Genomic DNA, 21768 nt, shown 5'->3' on the forward strand with positions numbered 1-21768 from the left:
GCGTCAGAGGCTGAACAAGGTAAGCCCTGTACTGTCTGTCCAGTCCTTGTGTTGGCATTTTAAAGGGCAGGAGCTGGCTCCAGTGGAAGCTTATGTGCCAGGTCCTCGGTGGAACCCCTGCTACTGTGTGGCCCCCGAGCCCTGCCCAGAGTGGTCCCTATGAAAAGGGAATCAAGGAAGAACAATGTCCATCAGCCCTAGGCAACCCTGATGCTGTGGAGAGTTCAATCCGGGTACCTCCTGGGTGAGCATGAATGAGGGAACTCATACAAAACTGTGATTGCCAGGTTATTTCCACACCCCCATCCCCTTGGCTCTGCACCCCCTCTAAACGGTAGAGCCCCTCCTAAGTCCTTCCCTGCCCTGCCCTTCGTGATTGGAAGAGACTATCCAGTTGCTTGACTTATGATTGACTGACTGATTGGATTTTAATTAAAAGCCATTCACACTGAAATGTGTCTCCACTAGAACCTCCACCCTTTTCATTGTGGAATTAAAAGCTTTCTCCTTCTTCAATAACTGCTCAGTAGATAGATGAATAAAGATTGCAGGAAGGAGGAAGAGCTCCTGAAAATCACGCTAAGCCAACCTGGCTGGACAAAAGCTGCAAGTGACTTCTAGGTGGCTGGAGGAGGCAGGATTCTGGCCTCCCTCCTCCAAGCTCCCTCGGCTGGCCAGGGAGAGACACCCGTTACCCTGTGAGAGGGCACAGGGGGAATGCAGTCCCAGGAACACTGGGAGTGTCAGCAGCACGGAGGCTCTGTGGCAGGAGGTGGCAGAGAAAGGATGCCTGGGCATGACTCCAGGCTCTGTCGCTCCTCAGTGGGGCCAGCTCTGTGCTTCGGAGCACCTCTGAGGGCCCCACTCCAGTCTTCCCTGAGCTTCAGGAACATTCTGTACCTCTCCCGCCCACTTCCTCATCTGCAGATGTGCTGGCCTGTGAGTCCTGATGGTTTCTGCACTGATTCCTCTGCTGTCAGCCCAGCCTAGTCAAAGGATTCTTTCCCCTAAACTACTGGCCTACCCCCTACCCTACACTACCCCTGCCCCCAACCCATTCCATCTTCTCCTGAGCTAGTCTAGGCTGCCAGCCTATCCAATCCCATCCCTCCCCCACCCTCTCACCTATCTTATCATGCACAGTGTCTTCCCAGAATACCCAGTTCACTGTTTTGGTGAGTTGGGAAGGGGCAGAGAACAAGCCAACACTGCTTGGGGCAAGCACATGTGATGCCCAGGATTGAAGAGGGGTTGGCCACATGCAAGGCAAGGGCCTTACCCGCCTTACTCTGGCTACTGTTATTCTTCCATACAAATAAACATAAATGCTGAGAAAATAAAAATGTTAGACTGAAGATGACAAGGCTATGAAACTGAACTTCTTATGTGTTTCAACAGGGCTACCACTGAAGAATAATAAGGAAAAGGACTCAAAGTTCTACAATTTAACCTCGAGTGTGCTGGATCAGAGGCACAGAAAATTACTGCCAGAGTGACAGAATCAAGTGAAATGAAACAGAATCCAGGCCTCCTTTCTCTCTCCAGAATGGATTTGCCCCCGTTGGTGAGGCTAGTGGAGCCCCTGGCAGTCCCCTACCAGGCCTTCCTCCTGCAAAATGGACACACATTCTGAAAAGCAGAAATGGCAAAGCAAGGCAAACTTGTCACCTGTGAACGGGGTGTTCTGAGTCCTCGGGGGCTGGCGTGAGGCACAGGCGGGGTCATCTCTCACCCCGAACGGGCACTCCAGGCGCTCCAGGGCAGGGGGCTCCGCTATCAAGGAGTCGAAGTCATCGTCCTCCTCCTCCTCCAGCACCTTCCTCCCCTCCTCTTCCTCCTCCTTGGCTCTGCTCTCTCCCCGCTCCTCCTCCTGCTCGGCTGTGTGCAAGGAAGGATTGTCAGGGGAGAAACTCGCCTCCAGCAAGCCCTCGGGGACAGAATCCAGCTCTTTGATGATCTGGTCATACTGGGCAATGAGATCCTCCCCGTCGGGGGGTGCTGTGGGGTGCTGGGAAGTATCTTCCCCTTCTGGGTTCACGGCCATGGGGTGTTGGGCAGTATCATCCCCCTGTGGGTTCACGGCCATGGGGTGCTGGGTAGTATCGTCCCCCTCTGGGTTCACAGCCATGGGGTGCTGGGCAGTATCTTTCCCCTCTGGGTTCACGGCTGAGGGGTGTGTCTGAGGCTCAGCTGCGAAGACGGGGGCTGCTAACTCTGTGTCCCAGTCGGGGGCTCCATCAGATCCTGGCTCCTGTCGCGGCTCCTGGGCCTGCTTTGGGGACAGATCAGAATGGTCACTGTGGTCTTCCTCCCCTGGGTCTGCTTCCGGCTGGGGGCCAGACAAGGGGCCGTTGTCTGTGGGGGGATTTGGGGGCGCAGCCCTGTCCTGGGCATCCTTCTGGGCACACAGCCTGTACACCATCACGTCATCCTGGAAGTCCGACTCTTCGATGTAGGTACCCTTGAAGAGCAGGAGAGCGCTCTTCTTCATCTCCTGGATGTGCCTGGGGGGCTCCACGGGGGCTGGGGGCTCGGGCTGGTCGGCTGGGGCCCCGGAAGACATGCCGGTATCGTAGCTGTCATCCCACTCCAGCTCCGTGTGGCCCTTGTCCTTGGGTGGGGGCAGGTGGGAGCTGGGGTTCCCGGGGAGCTCTTGCGGGGGCTGGGCAGCGCTGGTCTCAGGCCGTGGGCTGTCGCCGTCGTAGCGGGCGGACCATACACGGCAGGCTCGCTCACAGCGCATGATGCTGGTGTGCGCCTCCCACAGGTACTGCAAGTAGCTGATGTCCAGGGCGCGGCCATACTCCACGATGCAGGCGGCCGGGCCGCAGGCCTGGGGGAGCAGCTCCTCTGAAGGCCCTGCGGGAGAGAAGTGTCAGGCAGGTCCTGAGCGGGGCGGGGGGCTCCTGAAAGTCAACTCACCTGCTTCTTGGCTCTAGTCACCACAGACTGTTGTCTAAGAGAGGGTGGGAGACAGGGGGTGACAGGCTTCGAAGGAGAGTTTACAATACGGCACCCCTAAACATGTGCCATGTTGTAAACTACTGCTTCTTCAGAAAAGATACAGAAAGTTAAAAAGTGTAAGGACGGAAAAAGAAGAAAGAGGGACTCTGGTGCTGGGAAATGGTGGAGGGATGGGTGTTGGAACACTGGATGACTGAAACCTAATCATAAACAGCTCTGTAAGAATCTATCTCAATAAAATTTAAAAACAAAATTAACTGTAAGGATGTGCTTAATGGGTGGTTTCTAAATAGTTAAATGGCCACATTTGAGGACAGGGGAGAATACAAATGAGGAGACCATGTGCGCGGTAGGGGGACCGCAGCACCCCTCCCTGGTCCCCTCCAGCACTGCCAGGGTCATCCTGCCACACTACTAATAAGCCAAGTCACCCCCCCCCCCCCCCCGCCAAATAAAATTTTTAACAAATACAAAAAAAGCTGTGTTTTAAGGAGGACAGACTATGGGCCTGGGACCCTAGTACAACGGGTTAGGTGCCTCTCTTGCTCAAGCCTGACTGAGTTTGGTCCCCTGATCCCCCACACCTCTGGGTGTGGCCCCTAAATAAAACAAAATAAGAGAGAATATACCAGAAACTACATTCAGGGAGGGGTGTGTGTGTGTGTGTGTGTGTGTGTGTGTGTGTGTGTGTGTGTGTATGGTGTGGGGGAGGGGGGTTGTAACTAAGGCCACAGACGGAAACTCGGATGCCCAAGTCAAGGAGCTGCTGTCAGACCGTGTCCCCAGGGCGAGGGTTTTCTCTAAAGCCCTGGATTTTGATAAAGGCCTGCTAGCTCCTCTTGTCTTCCTGGGGACGGCAGACGAACCCCATGGATCAAACAGTCGCTGAGTAAAGTCACAGTCTCTACCCAAGATGCTCAGTGCTTTACCACAAGCCACTCTGCACTTTGAGGTCATAGTTCTGTACCTGAGGTGGCTGTAAAAAGGTCTGTGGTCAAGTTTGAACTTTCCTTTAGAAAGAAAGACGCTCAAAGAAAAGCAAATTTCTAAAGTACCAGCAAAGCAGCAGCCGCTTTGTCCATGCCAGACACGAGTCCTTGTAGCTGCCTCAATGTCAAGCAAGACGCCTCTTTCCCCAGTGGCAGAGGGAGAAACTGAGGCTCAGAGGCAAAGGATCACCCTCAGCCAGGGCCGCAGTCCACATGTGGGTCACCTCTCACCAGCCGGAATAATGGTGCTGATGCCACACTTTTGCAAGTTTCTTGTCTCCCCATGATCTAAATCTCTCCCCTCCTGGGCCAGAATTGAGACTTTAAGAAGACTCGTTTCCAGGTCACCAGGACAAATGGGATTCATTTTTCACAGCTTTACCCCTTGAAGGCTAGCTTTTTAAAATTGTCTACTCTAAATAAAAGCACACAACTACTAGTGATCATTTTGTAGTAGTTAAAATGTGCCAGAATATCTTCTAAGAGCACATGTGTCCTTCACGCCCTACCGAGGTCACCAGTTGCCCCCCACGAGCGGCTCTCCAGCACTGCCACAGCCCCAGAAGCACAAGGGCTTAATGCAGAACCCAGCAGCTTGGAGCAGAAAAGTGAAAGGACTATGCGTTAATCCAGCCCATCAAGTCTGCCGGAGGGGAAAGGGTGTTGCCCCATTCGCCCTCTCCTCTCTGGAAAGAAAGATGGCGGCCACATGGGAGCCTTGTGGACAGCAGGTATGAGCCAGGGGTGTGGGGGCGACTAAAACCTCATGGGAAGGGGGGCGTTCCGGTCCGTCCTTCACGCCCTACCGAGGTCACCAGTTGCCCCCCGTGAGCGGCTCTCCAGAACAGCCACGGCCCCTGAAGCACAAGGACTTAATGCAGAACCCAGCAGCTTGGAGCAGAAAAGTGAACGGACTATGCGTTAATCCAGGCCATCAAGTCTGCCGGAGGGGAAAGGGTGTTGCTCCCTTCCACCCTCCTCCCTCTGGAAAGAAAGATGGCGGCCACATGGGAGCCTTGTGGACAGCAGGTATGAGCCAGGGGTGTTGGGGCGACTAAAACCTCATGGGAAGGGGGGCGTTCCGGTCCGTCCTTCACGCCCTACCGAGGTCACCAGTTGCCCCCCACGAGCGGCTCTCCAGCACAGCCATGGCCCCAGAAGCACAAGGACTTAATGCAGAACCCAGCAGCTTGGACCAGAAAAGTGAACGGACTATGCATTGATCCAGGCCATCAAGTCTGCCGGAGGGGAAAGGGTGTTGCCCCATTCGCCCTCTCCTCTCTGGAAAGAAAGATGGCGGCCACATGGGAGCCTTGTGGACAGCAGGTATGAGCCGGGGGAGTGGGGGCAACTAAAACCTCATGGGTCGGGGGGCGTTCCGGTCCGTCCTTCACGCCCTACCGAGGTCACAAGTCGCCCCCCACGAGCGGCTCTCCAGCACAGCCATGGCCCCAGAAGCACAAGGACTTAATGCAGAACCCAGCAGCTTGGAGCAGAAAAGTGAACGGACTATGCGTTGATCCAGCCCATCAAGTCTGCCGGAGGGGAAAGGGTGTTGCCCCATTCGCCCGCTCCTCTCTGGAAAGAAAGATGGCGGCCACATGGGAGCCTTGTGGACAGCAGGTATGAGCCGGGAGTGTGGGGGCGACTAAAACCTCATGGGAAGGGGGGCGTTTCGCTCCGCCCTTCACGCCCTACCGAGGCCACCGGTTGCCCCCCGCGAGCGGCTCTCCAGCACGGCCACGACTCCAGAACACAGAAACCAATTTCTTAACTATCTGACTTTCAGTAGAAATACTTCCAGGGTCAATAGGTAAAATAGCAGAAATCCAAAACCAACATTTAATTCTTGAACCCAGCTGTAGAAAGCAAATCACTTCACAATGCTTTTTCAGCATGTCTGATTTGTGGGGGGGGGGGGGGTAAACGCTAAATAATAGTGGTGAATCTTTTATTGAAACAATGAATCTAATCAAAGCAGATAGAGTGTTAACTAGAATTCATCTGCCTCACAGGGACGGGGAGGGGTGGGGGGTGGGGATTTATTGGGGTTCTTCTTGGTAAAAAATAAGTATTGGTAAAGGGAAATGTGTTTGATATTTGCATGACTGAGACATAAACCTGAAAGCTTTGTAACCTTTCCCACAGTGATTCAATAAATAAATTTAAAAAAAAAAAAAAGCACATGTGTGTGTGTGCATCCTAATAGCTTTATTTTGGGAACATGTGGAGGAAGGAAGAGGGAGAGAGGGAAGGAAGGAGAGAGGGAAAGAGGGAGAGGGGGAGAGAGAGGGAGGAAAGGAGGAAATAAGAGGGAGAGAGAGATAGAGTGAGAGAGAGAGAGAGAGAGAGAGAGAGAGAAATGTGTTCAAGAGAAAAAGGGGGTGGGCTGGAGTAATTGTAAGTGGGTAGGGCATTTGCCTTGCTGTGGCCAACCCAGGTCCAATCACCAGCCTCCCATATGGTTCCCCGAACCCTGCTAGGAGTGATCCCTGGGCACAGAGTCAGGATCTCTGAGTACACTGTGACACCCCCCCCCCAAAAAAAAAGAGAGAGAAAGGGGCTTCTCCAGAGGAAAGAGAGCCTTCCACCCCATTAAGTAGAAGGAAGGAACTCCAGGGTTGAGATGTGGGTGAGCTCAGCATGGAGATGCTCCTTCTAAGAGCTTCCCAGGGCCCAACCTATTTGTCCTTGTCACAACTCTTTGAGGTGGTTTCAACTTCACCGACTGAGGGAAACACTTAGAAAGGGGGATGCTAACACTGGAAGTGGAGCTGGTGTTGGAACACTGTATGCCTGAAACTCAATCATGAATTACATTGTAAAAATTACTAGTGCCTTAATTAGAAATGTATTTATTTTAAAATCTACCCTGTGAAGGCTGAGGGTGAAGCCTCCAAGTCTTCATGGGCACCATGCAGGGGTGGCTCCAGCCCTGGGCATGAGGGCACCAGGACCCCCCCCCCCCCCCCCCAGGGCACTGAGCCACCTGCCTGCCCTTACCCTGTGTGTTTGAGGAGAAGTTGGTGGGTGTTGGCCCCTCTGGATTCAAGGATGCCCGGAAGTCCAGTTAAAACCAAGGCCCAGGGTCACCTATGATGTGGCTGTGGGGTGCTTCAGTGAGCAGCCTACTGGAGAAGCTGAGGTCCCCACCCCCGGCAGAAAACGGGGACTCATGGCATCCCCCACACATTTCCCCAGAGACGCGGTGTGCAAGGAGACTTCTGTTAAAAGATCACCAGGCACGAGCTCCTACCTGTGCTCTCCTGCGTGCACTTGGACCAGAGGATATAATCCCTCTCCTGGTTGCCGAGCGTCAGGGTGATCCCACTGGAGCAGCAGACTGGGGTGAGCGCCAGCAGCTTGGCAGCAGACACGGAGTAGCAGTCTCTCTCCTTCACGGCCCACCTCTGGCTCAGCATCATGTGATTGCAAGGGATCAGGTACCTGCAAGGCATGCCACAGCCTGATGCCTGGCTCTCCCCCTACCCCACTCCAGACCCTCTGGCCCTGCTGGCCCCCACACCCAGCCCGTCACCCCAGCAGTGCTCGCGTTTCAGCAGTCCCTTTGCAAAACTCTGGCCAGGACTGTCTCTCCCGAGTCATTCCACAAGAGGTCCCTTCACAGGTCACCTCCTCCCACGCCTGCTCTCTGCCTCTGCGCTTCCATCACCTGCACCTGGGGTGGGCTGCCACTGCCTGGTCACCTGACCAAGTCCTCTTCCTGTTCCCTTCCGGCCCCTCAACCTGAGAAGGAACTGCACAGGTTGCCACTCTGCACTGTCTCCTGGAGTCACCATGGCTATCCCAGGAGTCCTGGGCAGGACTACAAGAGGGCCAGGCTCACCCCCCAGGCAGTGCTCTGAAGCAAGAAGCCCCCCATGTTCCCCTCGAGCTCCAGGGTGGGGTGCTGCGAGTTCTTAAAGGCCCCCCCTCCTGGCAGGGAGAATAGGAATCCACTGCTGCCAACAACCCCAGGACCACGGACAGGAATGAGTCCAGCTGTGACCTGCCATCTGGCATCACCCCTGCTGTTGCTGTTTCTCATATGACTCTCGGACGGGGCAGGCAGAAGAGATCAGCCCGGGTGTGGAGCTCAGCGGGACCCCACTTTGAGGGCACTTCTTGAAGGCCTGTAAACCTGAGGGTGTCTCCGGTGGTGCCTGCCACTCCATGCGGAGGGGGGACCCCGTGTACAAATGACGAACCCAAGTGCAAGCAGGGAGAGACATAGCTCTCGGGGTACCTGGAACCCAAGGCATGAATGGTGTGCAAGTTGCCCAACACCACACTGGCCACCTGGCCTCCTGCACCCACAGAAGCAAGTGGCTTCCCCAGACTCTGTCTGAGTAGCAAGGAAGGGGGCCCTCACCTCCCTGCCACCACCCCTGAAACCTGAATCGCTTCTAAGGTCCAGCGCCCCCCAGGTGGGGGTTCCCTTTCATGAGACAGGGGTGTCCAAAAGGCAGAGTTAGAGAATAATGGGGTGTGGGCCACAAGCTGGGGACTCAGGGCTGTCCCAGTCTCCGCCCTCATGTGTGCCTGTCGCCCCCCTGGGTGGGGGAGGAGGGACGAGAAGGGAAGCTGGACAATGAAGAAACTGGATCTGTGAGGGCCTCTGCAGGCAGTGGTGACCAGGATTAGTGCTGTGGTCATGTGAAGGGCGTGTTCTTCAGCACCCTGGCACTCAGGAGGACCCAGCACCCTGCACCCCTGCTCTCAGGGGACCCTGACCCCATGCATTCAGGAGAACTCAGCACCCTGCACTCAGAAGGACACAGCACCCAGAACCATGTACTCCTGCATTCAAGAGGACACAGAATCCTGTATCCCTGCACTGAGAAGAACCTGGCACCCACCTAGAACCCCTGCATTCTGGAGGACCCAGCCCTTTGCACCCCTGCACTCAGGAGGGGGACCACCAAGAATACAGGTGAGACTCCACAGGAGAGGAGGCCTTGCAGACACTGCTGGGTACTGGCTTACAGTAGACACAGGTCAGACACCGCATCTGAGGTCCCAGAGATGACAATTGACACCCAGCAAGGGATCAAGGTCTTGGACAAGGGGTGGCACTTGTTGCCATGGTCGCAACCACAGATTCTCTGACCCCCGTCCCAGGCACAGCGCTGAGGGATGCTTGGGGCTCATAAGATGCATTGTAGCTCTATTTCTCTCATTAATTATTAAATAAATAAACGGCTTCAAATGCTTTTATATACCACAGGAACTCAATGATTACTTACAGATCCAACCGAGCATATTTCATGACTTAATTCTATATACATAGATTTTCACTCTTTGTTTGAAATATTTTTTTTAAAAAAAGAACACTGGATCAAACCTAATAAAAGTATTTATCAAATATCACCAGTGGGGTAGCTTAAAATTACATTAGAATAAAGAGTTATTGGAAATTTGCAACTCTGCAAATTCATGTTTTCAGTCGAAACTAAGAATTTTCTTCTGAGTAAATCAAAGAGAGAGAGAGATCCCCTACCGGTGGATGAAGGTCTATGAAATTGCAAATGGGGGATTCTGTTCGAATGAATAACCCTCCGTTATTCAAAACAGCTCTTCTGCTGTGCCTTTGAAATAAAGGATTATCCCAGAGGGAAGAGTAGGAGGAACAGACATTGACCTCTGTCTTTCTATTAATTACAGAGAGAGACAGACAGAACAGGAGGAATGGCCAATGGCTCCAAATGTCAAAGATAAAAATGAAGTAGCTGTTGATACAAAAAACAGCACATAAGAATTCTGTACAGGTATCCACCATCAAGTTATCTTTCTCATTTACCCAACTTACTTTGTTTAAGGGGCTTCAGAGATAGCACAGCCAGTAGGGCGTTTACCTTGCACGCAGCTGACCCGCCAACCCAAGTTTGATTCCTCTACCCCTCTCAGAGAGCCCGCCAAGCTACCGAGAGTATCTCGCCCACACGGCAAAGCCTAGCAAGCTCCCCGTGACTTCGATATGCCAAACACAGTAACAACAAGTCTCACAATGGAGGCGTTACTTGGGCCCGCTGGAGCAAATCGATGTACAATGGGAGGACAGTGCTACAGTGTTACTTTGTTTAAGGAATTTGTTTGAATTCAGGAAACAGTAAAAACAATCAGAGACTCACAAATAATCGATTTTAAAGATTACTTGAAGTCAGCCAATAATATAGAAGGGAATAAAAAATACTGTCCTCCCCTTATTCATTAATGCTGCAGCCCTCTGCAGCCCTGAGTCTGTTTGCTCTTTTCCTAGATACCACTCATTAAAATAAATCATCATCATTCTGAAACAATTCCCTGACAACCAATCAATAACAAAGTAGATAGACTGCCTACTGCCACACTGGCAATACAAACTAGCAAAACAGTGCAGGGAAGAAAAATGAAATAAAGCAAAGTGCTTCTCACATGCTGATAACAGCCTCCACAGTGCACCAATAGGCAAAAATCCAGCAGGCAACGTGAGAGAACTTCAGAAAGATTGTTTTTCAAAGACATTCTGACCCTGTTTCTCCTGTTCATCCTCCCCCTTTCCTGGAGACGCTTGCCTCTAAGGTAATGTTCCTGAAGTGTCTGCAGACACGGTCATTCTTGAAGCAAAACTCCCTCTGTCTCATCATGACAGGCAAAGCATCCCATACACCAGACAACAGGGCAGGAGCTGGACCAGATCCTCTAGAAATGGCCTCCCAGGCCCCAAGCGATAGTACAGTGGGTAGGGCACTTGTTTTCACATGGCTGACCCAGACTCAATCCCCAGCATCCCATATGGTCTCCTGAGACCACCAGGAGTGAGCTCTGAGTGCAGAGCTAGCAGGAAGTCCTGACCATTGCCAGGTGTGGTCCAAAAACCAACAAAGCAAAGCAAAGAAATGGTCCTCGGGGAGTAAGTGCAGTGGTGCTGGGTGCTCGGTCCTCCCATCTATAGGGCCCCTGAGCTTAGCATAAGTGATTCAGGCTTCAGGCGTGGTGGGCATGGAGGTGAGGACCTTCCGCACTACCCAGGCAAATTTCCATTTCCACCTGAGCTGGAAGAGCTGGGACATGGATGTGATCTGTCCCCTTCTATGGCCTGCCAATGGCTGCCGGATGCACTACACCCATGGCAGACAACAATTTCTCACCACCATTGCCTCTCTCCTTGGGGTACCTTCTTTAAACTACTCCCCTGACATTTTTCTAAATTAAAGAAACAGACTAGTTACAATGGGATAGTGGCTTTGAAATGTCAATACTTAAGATTGTTTTGGTTCCACAGGAATGCTTAGTATACTCTGGACCAGCTTTGATGCCCAGCACCACATGGTCTCCGAGCCCTGCTGAGGGCAGCCCTGCTGACCTCAACCACTGCTGAGTGTGGACCTCTTTGCCCCCCATAATCTCAGAGAGGGCCTGAGCAGCATCACATCCTTGAGACCTTGAACTGAACCACCAATCCTGTTAGCTAAGTGGGACTTCCCCTTCACTAAAAACAAAACAAAGCAAAAAAAGTAAAAAAAGAGGAAAATATCTTGTCTCCACTAAAAACTGATACAATTATTTATCACACACCAACTTCATTAAAAGGATTCACATAATCTTCACTGCTCCATTGCCTCTCGGATCTACAAGTTTATCATGTACATTCTTTTGGCTCCAGGGTAACAACACAAAGGAAATAAATTAATTTAATGTTCCTTAGAATAAAACTCAAGTGACCAGAAGAACAAGGATTTCTCATTGTCTTCTGCTTTGGAGACAGACTCTAAATCAGAAAGGAGGGTTTCGTTAGTTTAAAATACACTTTCTGGAAAACTCCCTGCCCTTAAATTTGTGTACTCTTGCAGTGTTTCTAAACATTTCCAATCAATATAGCGACAGCAAATTCTCTGCCAAATAGTGTGAGGTGGCCAATTCCAGAACCTGAACAAGTTCAATGGAAGCCTGAGCCGGTCATCAATCACATCTTCCCTGGTTCCCGCAACGACGGGAACTGAACTCACGAGGGCAAATGCTCTATTACGAAGTACATCCCCTGGCCCCCTGGACAAGTTACATCTTGCCCTTTGCCCTCCACTCTTCATAGCTTTGTTTTCCTATTTTTGACAGGAGCTACGTGCAGAGGTGCTGGGGGAATTTGGCGACAGTTCACAATGATGCTTGTGTCCAGAGCTGCTCAAGGGGCAATAGGGGCTGTACTCAAAGGTGCTGGGGGGACAGTGTGGTGCCAGGTATCAAGCTCAGGGGCTCACACATGCGTGAATTGTGCTCTACCACTTTCACTCATATCCTGGGCCCAGTTTTCCTATTTTTCCCTTTTATCTCTTTCTGTTGCAAACTAACTTTCATCTTCTAGCTCATTAATTTTCTTTCAATCTGTCTTAAATGCTATTTACCTCAGCACTCAGTTTTTTGACCTTTTTTTTTTCACTTTTAAGAACGATACTTGATTCTTCTTCAAATCTACCAGTCCTTTTTTTTTTTTTAAGTTTTTGGGTTGGAATGGAGTAATAGCACAGCAGGTAGGGCATTTGCCTTGTACACAGCCAACAGCAAATTACCCGTGATGTATTCAATATGAGAACGCTATTCAGGTCTCCCAAAGAAGAATAGAAAGGGCTATGCTTGGAATATCATGTTTCACTCAAATGAGAGAAAGAATCCAGAGTTCCGACATCCGTCAATGATCAAGAATCAGGGACGCTGTCTCATTTGCCAAGGTGTCAAAAATCAGATGGGCTGGTGACGTAATGAGATTTAAAGACGACCGCTGGACTAGAGCTGTTACCGACTGGATTCCACGGGATGTCAAAAGACCACGTGGCCGCCCACCTACCAGATGGTCAGACTTCTTCGTCAAGATCATGAACGATCGGTTTGAGGCTCTTCATGTTCCCAGAGCGAACAGATGCCATTGGGCTACACTAGCACGCGACAGGGACAAATGGAGACGTTACTAGCGCCTGCTGGAGCAAATCGACGACTAACGGGAAGTTAAGTGATTAAGTATTCAATATGCCAAACACAGAAACAAGTCTCACAATGTTACTGGGCCCACTCAAGCAAATCAATGAACAACAGGACAATGACAGCGACAGAAGTTTTAGGGTCACACCAAGCAATGCTCAGGGGTTATTCCTGGTGGTGCTCGGGGAACCACTCAGGGTGCCAGGGGTTGAACCTGTTTCAGACATCTGTGAGGCAAATGGCCTACCTGATGTGCTATCTCTCCAGCACCTCTGCTAATCATATATATATATGTGCATAAATATATATATATATATTTGTGGTACAAAAAATATTTTTGTAGATTTTTTTCAATTGAATCACTATGAGATAGAACCTTACAAGCTGTTTATGATTAGGTTTCAGTCATACAGTGTTCTAACACCCATCCCTCCATCATTGTCCCTTCTGCCAGTCTTTTTTAGTTGGTTATGAGAACACCTACTTTGACTAACAGAAATTACAAGTATTGGCAATGATGAGAAATGGGAACTGTGGTCCACTACTGGTAGGCATTTTAAATGCATGGTAAACAACTTGAAAAAGAAAAGAATTATTACAGGATCCAGTCACTGCACTTCTGGATATACACCCAAAGAACTGAAAGCAGGATCTTGAAGACGTGATCAAAAACCTAAATAGCGTCCAAGCAGTAGGCTCTGCTGCAGCCCAAAAGTGGGCTCAGCCCCAAATGGATAAACCAAAGGGCAGTGGTTAATTCTTCAACCTTAAAACAGGAAGGGAACTGGAGACTCAAGCCACAGTATGGCTGAATCCTGAGACACCACAAAGCAAAGGGAGTCAGGAGCCAAAGGGCAAGGCTGGGGATGAGTTACCCAGAGAAGGTGTCCACATATCTGGGGGAAGTCCAGGGATACGACTCCCAAGCAGTTCCTGGTGGGCTGCTATACCCAAGCCCGTTTTGCCCCCATCATCCCAAAAGTCGAACTCACATCCTGTCAAAACCCCAATGCAGGCCACAGAAATAAGACACAGATTACGGCACGTGCTTTGCACATGTCTGGCCTGGGTTCAGTTCCAGGCGATGCCATGAATCACCCCCAAGCACAGAGCCAGGGGAGACCACCAGCATCCTTGGGTAAGCCCCCATCCCCCTGCCCCCCTCAAAAATAAAAACAAAAACCCACACACCAGAGACAGCCCCAGACTCCCGCCTCCTCCGCAGCTCCTGGCTTCCTCCAATCTTACTCCCAAGGACAGGTCAGAGCCCAAGTTCACAGTGGGGAGCCAGGGATGAAGCCAGATGCTGTCCTCCGTCACCTGTTCCCTTTTCCTTCTGCTAGAGAAGGGAAGGGGAGAGCAGAGCAGCAGAGGTGAGGAAGCAGAAGCTGTCCCCAAGAAAACGCATGCTGAGCCCAGGTGGGATTTGGTGCTCCTGAGCCCCCTTCACAAACAGCCAGATTAACACCATCCATCAGCCCCTGGCTCCCAGCTACAGACACTTCTTGTGTCCTTCACCCAGTGCCCGATGCCTCTCCAAGACACACCTCTGCTCCCCTGCATCTGAGTCCCTTTCAAGAACCAACTCCTTGCTAAACTATTCTGAAAAGGGGTTTACTCTAGTCCCGTCCTGAGTTTCTGCCCTCCCTGTAGGGAAGCACGACCAAAGTCAAGAGCCTGGGCAATCCAATGACAGAGACAGTTTGTATCTGGAAGGGTTGTTTTCCATTTTAGGCCCTTCAGGAGAAACATCATTCCAGCACAGACTGGAAGAGCTCTCAGAGTACTTCTGCAATGTTCTAAACATTCCATCCATTGTTTCCAGGAACAGCCTTATCATAGAATGCCTTTGGCTCCCCAAGCTAAATTTAATAGTAAAATTAAGGTTAAACTGGGGACATCATGCGGAAATTAAATAAGCTTTCTTGATGATTTTCTTCCTTGAAAGCATAGCCCCTGACTTAGCTGACATCACTAGAGAGAAATACAATAGCAACAGCAGAGAATGAGTTCTTCTTTAAAGGGAACAAAAGGTGACAACTCACCTTAGAACCAGCTGTAACATCACATCTTCACAGTGTAAACCAATGAGTGTTCTAAATAATGCCAGGGACACCACGCAGAGCTGGGGGAGGCAATAAACACACATGTGAGTTCAGACACTGGAAGGAGAGCTCGACTCCCTACAGATGGTAAATAAGTCAGAATTACAAAATAAAAAGGCCTTTCTTCTTTAAAGCAGTTCTGATAAGAACATGCTGCTGCCAAAAAGAACATGGATTCGGGCTATGAGTTCCCCTGTAGAATTTGATTCAAAAGCCCAGGCCTGGAACTATGCCATTATACAGAATTAGTTTCCTCTATGTGCCTATTGCCAATATTTAGAGTCAAATAAACAGGCCCCCAATAATATGCCTATACATACATACACATGCACACACATGTGCATACACACACAGTCTTCTATTTTCCTATTATTTTGAAATATCTCCTTGGTTACCAGCTAGAACAGCAAACAGAAATATCCTCCTATGTCCTAGCCAAATCTCCTCACTAAAGTTCTCCTTCTCAAGCTTGGGCAAAAGTGGACTTTGGGGTAAATAATCTAGGCTCCATTTCCTCTAATGTCAAAGGTAAAAGTTTAGCAAGTTTTCTACAAAGTTTATTTTAAAATGCCTGAATCCTTTCCATCCCTGATTTACAAGGGAATTACAAAGGAAAGAGAAAGAGTCAAATAGAGAAGACTCCCTGAAGTACATTATAAAACTATCATGGCTTTTTGGGAGGTAAGCTTTCATCATTCTTTTTGTTTTTTTGTTTTCAGTCCTCACCTGGCTGTGCTCAGGGCTTATTCGTGACTAAGCTCAGGATTTAGTCCTGACTCTATGCCGACGGATCACTCCTGGCAGGTTTGGGGAACCATATGGGGTGCCAGGGATCAAACCTAGGTCAGTTGCATGCAAGGCAATTGCCCTACTTGCTGTACTATCTCTCTGGCTATTTAAGTCACATTCTTTGCACAAGACAATGAATGCCAAAGAATGGGCTTTAATTCTAGTCAATATAATCCACGATGAGTTGTCAGAAACTGCCACCATGGGCCTGTTCCTAGCACCCCTACGCTCACACAGGTCATCTGCTTGGTTATCCAGAAGTGACAGTCTTCGTTCCACCCATCTAAACTTGGACATGCTAATCTGCAGCTTGGAAATCTCCCTCCCTCCCTCCTCCCTCCCTCCCTCTCTCCCTTCCCTCCTTCTTCCTTCTGCCCTCCCTCCCTCCCTCTTCCTTTCTTCCTCATCTCAGGCTTACTCCCATTCCTTCCTGAGTCTGAGCAAAGCCCCTATTGCACATTCATGGCAATGAGTCTGCCTTTTTATTATCAAGTTACGTTAGTTCTTTATTTTGTGTATGAGTAACTTATCAAGTGTAATTGGCAAAATTTCCCTCCTATTTCACTTAATGGTTCTCTCTCCGAAGCACAAAGGTTTTCAGCTGTTTCTTTTGCCTCTTGAAATTTCCTATTATTGGGTTTTTCTATTTCCTGAATCAGTGTCAGAAGTGGGTGTCTTTGTAGAATTTATCCATTTCACCTAAGCTTTCCAACAGTTTGGCATCTAATTTTTCATAGTATTCCCTCACAATCCTTTTATTTCTGTAAGGTCAACAGTAATATTTTGTAAAATAAAAAATATTTTAATAAAAATAACACGGCATATAATTTTTCATAATATTTGCTCATTCTTTTCCTGTAAGGTCAATAGTAATATTTTCTTTTTAGGAAAAAATGATATTTTAACTAAAAATTTTTTCATTCCTGTAAGGCCAATTTTTTCATTTTTTAAAAAAATATATTACATTCCTTTGTAATATTTTTTATTTCTGTAGTATTTTCATTTCTGTAAGGCCAACAGTAATTAAAAAATATCTATCTACTTTCAATTCATATTTCAGTAATTTCAGCCCTCTCTTTTTCTTCATTAAACTACCTCAGAGGTTTCTAAACTTATTTGGACTACCACCCACTTTTCAGAAAAAAAAAAAAAAAGACAGTATCCCTCTTAGAATTCCCTCTTCTGTAACTGGAGAAACAGAAAGTTCTCCCATTTGTACCCAAGACTACTGCTCCCCCCTCCCCAGTGGTTCTGAGACCCCTGGGGATGGTCATCACCCACCCTAGGAAATAGCGACAGTGCTAAAGGGTTTTGAATTTTGTTAATTTTTTCCAAGAGCAAGTTTTATTTTTGTTCATTTTCTCTGTTGCTTTTCTATTCTCTATTTTGTTCATGTCTATTTCTACCCCTGTCATTTCCTTCCCCCCTCCTTCTTGTTTTGAGTTTCTTTCCTTTTATCAGGGTCTTGAAGGGGAAAGTTTAGGTTATAGTTTTCAGATTCTTTTGGTTTTTTTTGGTAGGCATTCATAGTAATCTATTTTCCTTTAATAAGTGCTATCACTGCATTTCATAAATCTTGGTATACTGTATCTTAACTCCCATTTCTCTCAAAGTATTATTTTGTTTCCCTTGTGATCCACTGATTACTGTGCTATTTATTTCTGTCTCATGAATTTTATCTCTGTCAAATATGCTATGCTACTTAGGTCAGGAGGCTAGAGCTAGTTCAGTGGGTAGGGTGCTTTCCTTGCATGTGGCTGACCCAGTTTCAATCCCTGGCATCCCATAGAGTCCCCAGCACCCTGTCAGGAGTAACTTCCAAGTGCAGAGCCAGGAGTTAGCTCTGAGCACTGTTAGTCCCCAAAACCAAACAAACAAAACCCCATAATACCACCTGTATGATTTCAATTGTTGTTTTGTTTTGTTTTGAGGGGAAGCCTCCAAGGAGTGTTCGGGGTGCATGGGACGCCACTCAGAAAATATTTGGCCTAGCTCTGTGGACCTGATGGACGGACTGCTGGATGCAGAAGTGGCTTATGTAGCTCCTCTTCCAGTTTACAGCACTCCCAATTTATAGTACTCCCAGTTTACAGCACTCCCAGTTCCTCTCAGTTTCTAATGCTTCACTGATTCTGCTTTCTTCCATTAACCTCTTACTAACTACTCATTCTCGAATCCTACTTACTGCTTTGTAGATGCACCAAGAATCCATAGCAGAAGCCCAACCCCAGACCTTTCCTCCCCCTTGAGTCCTTAGGTTTCACCAACCTGCCCAGTCTTTTGTTTCTGAATCCTTGCACTTGCACAAAAACTTTACTTAACCACTTACTCAGAATCAGTCACTGTCACTATCACTGTCCTCCCGTTGTTCATTGATTTGCTCGAGCAGGCCCAGTAACGTCTCCATTGTGACACTTGTTACTGTGTTTGGCATATCGAATACGTCATGGGCAGCTTTCCAGGCTTTGCCGTGCGGGCGAGATACTCTTGGTAGCTTGGCATGCTCTCCGAGAGGGGCGGAGGAGTCGAACCTCGGTCGACCAGGTCAGCCTCATGCAAGGCAAATGCCCTATCTGCTGTGCTATCGTTCCAGCCCTCTCATGATCAGTAAAGGTATATAATTCCCTAGGTTATATGTGTTCCGGGCTCAGACTTTTAGGGAGACTGCTCCTTCAGAGCCCACTAACATAAAATAAAATTCTCCTGTTCCTTATAAATCCGAGTGCCATCTGGCTTCTCCCAGATTAGATCAGATCGAGTCCCACAACAAGCCTGGTGATGCCGTGCTGAGGGCCTAAATAGTGCCGGGGACCAAACTCTAACCTAGAGCCTATCCCTTGGGAGACACACACTCCAGCCTTTTGACAGCAATCTCTCCACATCCTTCAATATTTGAAGCTCATCACCTTAGGGAATGTTCCCTAAACACTGGAGGAGAATGTGCTGCGGTTGTGGTGATCTATAAATGTCAGCTAGGTCTACTTTGTCTATGGTATGATACAAGTCTATTTTCTTGTGATGCTCTGCCTAGTCACTCTGTTATCACTGAAATACTCTGTTGCATTTTCTGTTTTCCCCTTCATGTCCAACAGCATTTGCTTCTGGTTGCAGAAGGATCTTAATTTATAATTGTGAGATCTTTCGCGGGGGGGGGGGGGGGGGTTGACTTGCCATCACTTTAAATAATCCTCTTCTTCTACAGTAACATTTCTTATTTAAAATAAACTTTGTTGGGACAAGAGAGAGTACAGCAGGTAAAGACACGTGCCTTGCACACAGTTGACCCCGGCACTCCACATGGCCCCCCAAGCCCTTCCAGGAGTGATCCCTGAGTGCAGAGCCAGGAGTAAGCCCTGAGCACTGCTCAGTGTCAACTCAGAACCATTATATAAAGCCACCTTGATTATTGTTATAGCTGCTCCAGCTTTATATTTTGGTTATTCTTAGCATAAGGCCTTTTCCCTGTACTTTAACTTTCATCCTGTCTGTATCTTCAAACCTAAAATTTCTCCCATAGACACCAGTGTTGTATCTTCTTTTCTCTCCAGTCTAACAATCTTCGCATATTGAATTTTTTATTTCTTTGCATGGGCTGGAGCGATAGCACAGCGGGTAGGGCGTTTGCCTTGCACGCAGCCAACATGTCCGACCCAAGTTTGATTCCTCCCCCCCTCTCGGAGAGCCCGGCAAGCTACCGAGAGTATCTCGCCCGCACGGCAGAGCCTGGCAAGCTCCCCGTGACGTATTCGATATGCCAAACACAGTAACAACAAAGTCTCCAATGGAGACATTACTGGGCCCGCTCGAGCAAATCGATGATCAACGGGAGGGCCTTTACCTTTACCTTACCTTTATTTCTTTGCATATTGGATTTTTGAAATCATATAAAAAATCTATATGATTTTAGCTATATTCACCCTAAACGTTCAATATTATTAACATGATTGTTGGATTTATTCTGCTACTTTACTTTTTGTTTTCAATTTTTCATACTTTATTGATCCCCTTTTTACTGCCTTCTGAATTTGTATAACATTTTAATTCTTCTAATGATTTTTTCATCATATTTCATAAATTATTTCATTAGTGATGTCTTGAGCCTTAATATTTATACATCTTAACTTTTCATATTTATAAGTGAAATAGAAATACTCTGACATAGCTCTCCTTCTTCCCCCTTAATGCCTTTCTTGTTATATATACTACAACACCATGTTACAAAGTCAATGATAATACATTGTTAAGTTACTATTACTTCTGTTTCCAATTAATACTGCATCTAAATAAAAACAGTCTTTGAGAAGAAGATTGCAACAGAGGACACTAATCCTATAAAAGGGGTTTTCAAATTAATCAGAGCTCTAAACCAAGGATAACTTCCTAAATTCACAACCACGCAGACTTCCACTTCAAAATATTTGTGGACTGAAAGATGAACTCTGAGCCCAGATGTGATACACAATCTGGGTCCCTGGATCTTCCTGCACGTAAGCCCATAGGCATCCCTAATGCTGCCTCAGATTCTGCTCATTGCAAAGGAAACGCCAACACAGAGTTACTAAGAAAAAGAGCCAGTGAAAGGCAGTAAGAGCTGCTCGCTAACAAAGAGGCTCCTGACAGCAAAATGCAACTAGCTCATCTCATCCAAAAGTAACAGCTGCAAGAAAAACAAAAGAAAAATAAAATAAAAGGAAGGAAAAAGGAGAACTTTCAACTTTTATTCCCCACTCAAGCTCTCAGGTAGATACATGCCTCTCCTTGGCCCCAGCCCTCTTACCCGGAAGGGGGTGTTAATTCTGCTGGTGAGCGTGTCCAGGATGTGGACATTCTCGTGCTGGTGCAGCAGGATAAAGCGCAGGAAGATCTGCAGGAGTGCTGGCTCGGAGATGCTGCGCAGGAAAAGGTCCAGGTACGCTGTGGTGGTCATGACCTCCTCCACGGTCACCTGGGGCGAACAAGAGAGCGAGCACAGGTGAGTGCGAGCATAGGTGAGTGCCCCTTGGGGCTTTGACTGGGGCATCCCCCTGTGACTCCATCAAGGCAAGAACACACCTGCCCCCTGGACCTCTTCAGAGCATGGACTGAAGCCCTTAACCTTCCACATTCCCTCAGGTCACTTCTGCCCTCTAATTCAGCAAAGGGGAAACAGAGGCCAAAAAAAAAAAGGCAGTTCAAGTATCCTGCACCTCTAATCACTGAAAGTCATAAAGATTTTAGTGTCTCATCAGAAATGGGGGCGGGGGAGATAATAAAAGTATTTACATGGTCAGTAAAGGACTAATTAGAAAGCTCACTGTAAGTTGTTTCCCTGTTAAGTCATTGCACTAATATTTATTGGGACCTGCTGTGTGCAATGAGCTAGAAGCACAGAACCTGTTTTCTGTTCGATACATGATCTAACAAAATAACATGATCTAACAAAATAACAACGTAATAACCAGCAAATGAGAGGGGCAGACTGCTACAGATGTTTAGACGGGCTTCCGGGAAGTTGTAAGTCAAATTTCTGGAACTAAAGAATGTTAATGTACTTTTACAGTGCTGTAACAGTTTACTGCTTATTTAAATAACTGTGACATTTTTATAATATAAATTAATATTTTTTACGTGGTATGATTTCTTTTCCCATGCAGAAAATGGCCCTTCTTTCAGAGAACTATAATCTCTTCAATGGTTGAGTCTCTTAAAGAACGGATGATTTGATACTTAGAGCATCGAAATGTTAATGTTAAGCATTTTAATTGGGAATATTTTAAGAGTGCAAATAATAAGTCTGTGTCTTCATAAAAGTAGAATAAAAAATCTCTAGGTGCACAGGATTTACAGTGGGGAGAACAGAACTACTCAAACTGAATTCACATAAACTTCTAAGGAAGCAATTCCGAGGTCCGGATTCCAACCCTCGGCCCTAGAATCAGAGATGTTTCTCCTGCACTGAGCCCAACAAAGCTTGACGCTGAAGGAAACAG

The 21768-nt window shown here is 48.0% G+C and overlaps 1 protein-coding gene across 1 annotated transcript in view; it reads right to left on the reverse strand.

Annotated features, from left to right (window-relative positions):
* The window catches only part of FHIP1A (FHF complex subunit HOOK interacting protein 1A), a 212394-nt gene that overhangs the window by 8811 nt on the left and 181815 nt on the right, over nt 1–21768 (reverse strand). The window contains exons 8-11 of the mRNA XM_056119088.1: nt 20577–20744; nt 14951–15030; nt 7210–7400; nt 1669–2859 (exon numbers count right to left, since the gene is read on the reverse strand). Of these exons, the coding sequence (XP_055975063.1) occupies nt 1669–2859; nt 7210–7400; nt 14951–15030; nt 20577–20744 (1630 nt within the window). The remainder of the gene's footprint in view (nt 1–1668; nt 2860–7209; nt 7401–14950; nt 15031–20576; nt 20745–21768) is intronic.

The sequence above is a fragment of the Sorex fumeus genome, unplaced genomic scaffold (assembly GCF_029834395.1).
Source record: "Sorex fumeus unplaced genomic scaffold, SorFum_2.1 ptg000039l, whole genome shotgun sequence".
NCBI classification, from domain to species: domain Eukaryota; kingdom Metazoa; phylum Chordata; class Mammalia; order Eulipotyphla; family Soricidae; genus Sorex; species Sorex fumeus.